Raw genomic sequence first — 5,547 nt, 5'->3', positions numbered from 1 at the left:
TGTGTGTGTGTGTATGTGTGTGAGAGAGTGTGTGTGTGTGTGTGTGTGTGTGTGTGTGTGTGTGTGTTTGTGTGACAGGTGCTGTGCGCGCCTCTAGTCTTTTCCCTATACTGAGTGTGGGACTGCTGTTCATTGGTGGAGTGTGTGTAGCCGCCAGTGAGTTCTACAAGAGCCGACACAATGTCATCCTGAGCGCAGGCATCTTTTTTATCTCAGCTGGTATGTCCATATGCTCATATATAGACTTTTACCTGGTTACATGTACCATAGATGTTTTCAAATATATCAATTATAAATATATCTGCAAACAGCAATCACAGGGTGAAGCACCCAAATAGCAGCCCTTTGTAATGTTGAGTAGATTTGTTTGATCATAGCAAAGCAGATTTTGTATTATTTGTAACTTTTTAGCTTTTGACAAGTAGGTGGCACTGTAAGCAAATTTATGTGGTATTCTCGTGACAGTAATATGGAAGCCAATTTCTGCCACATAAGAAAAACTATTTGGTAAATCATAATTATGACAAAAGTGAATTTAGGACATAAAGAGACAAACATATGAGATAAAAAGTTTAATTATGACATAAAAGAGGAAATTATAAGAAAACGTCTAAGAGATTATGACAAACAATAATGATAAAAAAGTCGTCACTTTTATTTATATAGCGTTTTTAACAATACAGATTGTGTCAAAGCAGCTTTACAGTATTAAATAGGAAAAATAGTGTAATAATGCAAAACAGTAAACACTCAATTTTCAGTTAGAGTCAGTTATGACATAAAAAATCTTAATATAGACAGCCGAAATTATGACTTAAAAAGTCAAAATTATGACAAAATTTTGTCTTTACTTCATAATTAAGACTTTTTGTCATAATACAAACTTTTTGTCATTATTTTGACCTATATGTCATGTTTATGACTAGATTCCCATAATTTCCCATAATTTGTTCCCATACTTTTGTCCTTTTATTTCATAATTAGTACTTTTTTTTATATTAATTATTGTACTTTTTATCTTAGAATTATAACGTAGTATCTCAAAATAGAAACTTTTTCTATAATAAATATTATTATATTAAGTCAATTATTATGACTTATGTTTCTTCTTGTGTGAAAGTTAAAATTATGATCTACTAAGTCATAGTTATGGGATAAAAAGTCACAATTATGGGAGAATAAGTCCTAATTGTGATAAGAAAAGGTGAAATTGACCAATTTACTTTTTATATCATAATTATGATTTTTTGTTAGAATTTTAACCTTTTCATTTCATAATTATGACTTCACATTTACATCTCAACATTACCTACTTTTTATCTCATAATTATGACTCAGTATCTCATAATTTCGACTTTTTATGTGGCATAAATGGGCTTCCGTACAATGCAACGTTTCATAAACAAAACTACAGAATCAATGCCAAGGGTGTCTTTAGCAACTTCATGATTTTGGAAAATTAGTATTGAAGGCAAAAAAATATGATCTTTTTTTGTGGGAAAAATGCATTACTTACATAATTTACGTAAGATTGTTTTCATAAGATCACCAGTTATTTCGAGGAAGGCATGATAACTTCTAGGGACATTTAACTAATTTCTAAGGACATTTCTTAGCAAATTGCCCCCAATGTATGATTAGGTTAGAAACACACACATAAGTGAAGGTTGACAGTATCTTTTTTTAGGCCTCAGCAACATCATTGGCATTATCGTGTACATCTCATCCAACGCTGGCGACCCTAACCAGAGCGAGTCGAAGCGCAGTCACTGGTACGGCTGGAGCTTCTACTGCGGCGCTCTTTCCTTCATCATAGCGGAGACTGTTGGCGTCCTGACCGTGCACCTGTTCATCGATACGCACCGTGTGCTGAGAGCGCGTTCGCATCACACACTCCAAACCAGCACGCATTCCCTACAGCATCGGCGCTCGACCAGCTACCGTTCCCGCTACCGCTGGAGGCAGGGTCAAAACCGCTCCTCAGACTCCCGATCGCGCGAACCCTCTCCGGCCCGTCACGGGAACGACCTCGGACTTTACGCGCTGGGACGCGGACTTCCACCAACAGCTGCTCACACGCTTGCGCACAACACCATCAACGCTGGCCGTGGTTTTGCACATTTTCATAACTCTGACATCGCTAATAACAGCTTTGCAAATCCTCATGTGTTCACCATGCAGAACTCGTTGAAATCAGAAAGAGAGCTTTCGCACATACAGAACTCGTTGAGCACCGAGAAAGGCTTTGCGTTTGCAAATGCACATGGTCAAAATTCAGTCAAACCTGAAAATGGAGTCGTGCTGTCGCAGAACTATAAACTAAACTCACTAAATCCCAGTAAAAGCCCAATGCATGCGCAAAATTCTGGGAATGACAATTCACCCGTGCAAAACGCTGTAAAAGAGCCCTCATATATGTCTCAAAGTAGCACTGCGTCAAGAACAACTCCGGTGTAAAAAAAAAAAAAAGAAGAAAAAAAAGGGACCTATGCTGCTATATTATGCTATATGAAAGGTCATGAAGATTAGCTAATTCCTTCACTGAATATATGCATATTATTTGCTTTTAGCTTTATGTACTAAATGAAGTGGATTGACTCTGAAAAAAACAAATGGTGCTGTTTCTTGTGCCCTCTGCTGTCTCTATGCAGAAGCGAACCTGCTGCCTTTATCCTTGGAACTTTTCCGGATGCAATACTCTTAATGGCCACATGAGCAGCAAAGGGCAACTGTTATGTCAAAACCAAGCGGCAACCTCCCGCTCTCTCGGTGAAGCCAACACGGAAGTGACTTAAACTGTAATTCATCAACTGGCCGCTAGAGGCTGACTGCAAAAGAGAGTCAATCCCATTGACTCCCCATGTTAAAATGCCCAACTTTACAGCAGAAAACAACGTTTACAGCCTGGTTCAAAAAATGATTTTGGTCTATATAGCTAATTTTGCCCTTCATGACAACTGTGAGGGGGTGAATTTTTTTATAACTCATCCGTTTAAATTATATTAAGGTGGATTGCCGCTGCTGTCACCACCGTCGGGCTAGGTGGGCGTGGTTTCAGCAACCTGCTCCCGCCTCTTTGCCCATTTTCGATAATCCATGAGTGACACGCGGTGACGACGGCCCGCTCCGCCCACTTTGAGCTTCAAGAACGGTCTTCGGAAATCTACGGGTGACGTCACGGACACTACATCCATGTTTTTATACAGTCTATGGTAAAAACACACTGGACCCTTTTCACTGATGCCGTTTTTGACAACGTAAATCTAGAAAAGCATTTTATATTTTAATTTTAAAAATGTCATGTACATTTATAAATCTATACTAAGTGTTTTATGAACTTGGCATTAAATTACAGAAAACTAGTGTGTGGGAGTGACAGCAAATTTGACATTTCACTCTTCTGACCACCGTAATCAATCTCTCATGTGATCTCAATATGTTTCCCCTCTTTTGTAAAGTCATAGAAACACTAATGTGAATTTTTTTTTTTTTTGCTAGTGGAGCAAATGAGAATGCAAAAAAAACATTTGCTGTAGTTTCCATTTGCTACTATAGAAGTTTACCCAAATATGGCGATTTCTGAGAACCCCCGCAAATGTGAAAAGGGTCCACTGGCTCATTCATCATTTCTAGATCCATATTATGAATGATAAAATCAATCCACTCTACTACTCTTACTAGATCTTCTCTGAAAATATAATACATCATTCTCATTCCAGTGGTTCAGTGATCGGCAAAAAAAAGCTCCAGCAAGTGTTAAAACATTGTTTAGAGCATTCGGTTTTTAGTGTACATTTTATGTACCCTGTTGGATTGGGAAAGTTAGCATACAGTTTTTATACAAATTAACAGACAATACAATTGATAGGACAGATGGCCTGGAGCAACGGGGTTAAGTGGATTGATTTTAGACTCAATGAGGGCAGAACAGGATGGTGGCATTAGTGTCTGGGTCATGCACGACTATGACTGAACCTTGAACTTTTATATTTGCATGTTAGGCAATCAGAAAACGGTGTCTTGCTACCTCAGTTATTAGGCGTGTTCAAGTTTGCTAACACCAGGTTTGTTGTCACATCTTTAGAAAGCAGAGCAGGAGAAAATAAAAAACGGTATGTTCTATTTTCAGAATAAGTACAGCATTTTCTATTAATTTCTCATTTCTTATTATTGTTAAAAACAGTTGTGCTTCTTAATATTTTAGTGAAAACTAACACTTTTTTTCGGATTCTTTGTTGACTAAAGTCTAAAAGAACAGCATTTATTTGACATAGAAATCTTTTAATAGCATTATAAAAGTCTTTACTGTTACTTTTAATCAATTTAATGTGTCATTGCTGAATAAAAGTATTAATTATCTAAAAAGTTTCCTAAAACCCAACATTGGAATGGTAGTGTACATTTTATAGAGTACACTGGAAGCAGATCCCAAAAAAGTCTTTTTTCATTTAAAATACATTTTTATTAAGTTTGGCACAACAATGGTGTTCCTGAAACAGATGAAATATTCTCTCACTTGACCAGAGCTTGTTGGGTTTTCTGAGACTCTCCATTAAGCTGTCCAGCTCTTCTCTAAATCTACAAGTTCCATGCCTTCACAGTAAGAGCGTGGACGGGACGCTTTCACCTGGATATGAAGAACAGTTATGTGTCATTCCATTACAACAATATAGATATAGAGTCTTTAGTGTACGAGTCTTACTGTGGTGGTATTCCTGTTGATCTGCTGCAGCAAAGGGAATGGTGTCCATTGAATCGGCTCGATTGGCCAGCTACAGACTGACAGATCACTAGCCTTCCCAGAATCCACCACACCATCCGCCAAGCTGCAGTTGCTGAGATCCCAACCATACTGAGAACTGTAAGCCAAAACATACATGGAAAAATCATGTGAACAACTTACTCATCTTATGGTAATACTATGGTGCTTTATACACTACCATTCAAACATTTGGGGTAAGCTTTTAGTGTTACAAAACATTTATAGTGTTACAAAATATTTCTATTTCAAATAAATGTTGTTCTTTTGAACTTTCTATTCAGCAAAGAATCCTGAAGAAAAAAAAAACTGTTGAGCAGCACAACTATTTTCTGTAATAAGAAATTGTTAGAATGATTTCTGAAGGATCATGTGACACTGAAGACTGGTGTAATGATGCTGAAAATTCAGCATTGCATCACAGGAATAAATAATATTTTAAAATTGATTGCGATAGAAAACAGACATTTTAAACTGTAATAATATTTCACAATATTACAATTTTTACTGTATTTTTAATCAAATAAATACAGCCATTGTGAGCATAAGAGACTTCTTCCAAAAATATTAAAAACCTTACCCACACCAAACTTTTGAACAGTAGTGTACCATCCTACTGAAACTCATGTACCATGATATTTATGGTAAACCATGATTTATTCAATAATATGCTAATCTTACGGTACCCGTGAGGATATATGGTGTTGAGGTGTGTTCCACTACCGTGGTATGTGGATACCACAGAAAGAGGGTCATCATGGAAACAGCAGGTACGGTCAAGGGCTCTC

The 5,547-nt window shown here is 37.1% G+C and overlaps 2 protein-coding genes across 2 annotated transcripts in view; one reads left to right on the top strand and one right to left on the bottom strand.

Annotated features, from left to right (window-relative positions):
* The window catches only part of cacng3a (calcium channel, voltage-dependent, gamma subunit 3a), a 5,374-nt gene extending 2,680 nt beyond the window's left edge, over positions 1-2,694 (top strand). The window contains exons 3-4 of the mRNA XM_016491901.1: positions 79-219; positions 1,688-2,694. Coding sequence (XP_016347387.1) covers positions 79-219; positions 1,688-2,457 — 911 coding nt within the window. The 3' untranslated portion in view covers positions 2,458-2,694. The remainder of the gene's footprint in view (positions 1-78; positions 220-1,687) is intronic.
* A 1,712-nt stretch (positions 2,695-4,406) lies between these two features.
* Positions 4,407-5,547, bottom strand: part of LOC107692660 (mucin-3A) — an 8,239-nt gene continuing 7,098 nt past the window's right edge. The window contains exons 11-13 of the mRNA XM_016491825.1: positions 5,446-5,508; positions 4,703-4,859; positions 4,407-4,627 (exon numbers count right to left, since the gene is read on the bottom strand). Coding sequence (XP_016347311.1) covers positions 4,553-4,627; positions 4,703-4,859; positions 5,446-5,508 — 295 coding nt within the window. The 3' untranslated portion in view covers positions 4,407-4,552. The remainder of the gene's footprint in view (positions 4,628-4,702; positions 4,860-5,445; positions 5,509-5,547) is intronic.

Source organism: Sinocyclocheilus anshuiensis, unplaced genomic scaffold (assembly GCF_001515605.1).
Source record: "Sinocyclocheilus anshuiensis isolate Anshui unplaced genomic scaffold, SAMN03320099.WGS_v1.1 scaffold50, whole genome shotgun sequence".
Lineage (NCBI taxonomy): Eukaryota > Metazoa > Chordata > Actinopteri > Cypriniformes > Cyprinidae > Sinocyclocheilus > Sinocyclocheilus anshuiensis.
The sequence above is the reverse complement of the archived record's forward strand: the minus strand, read 5'-3'. Positions and strand labels throughout refer to the sequence as shown.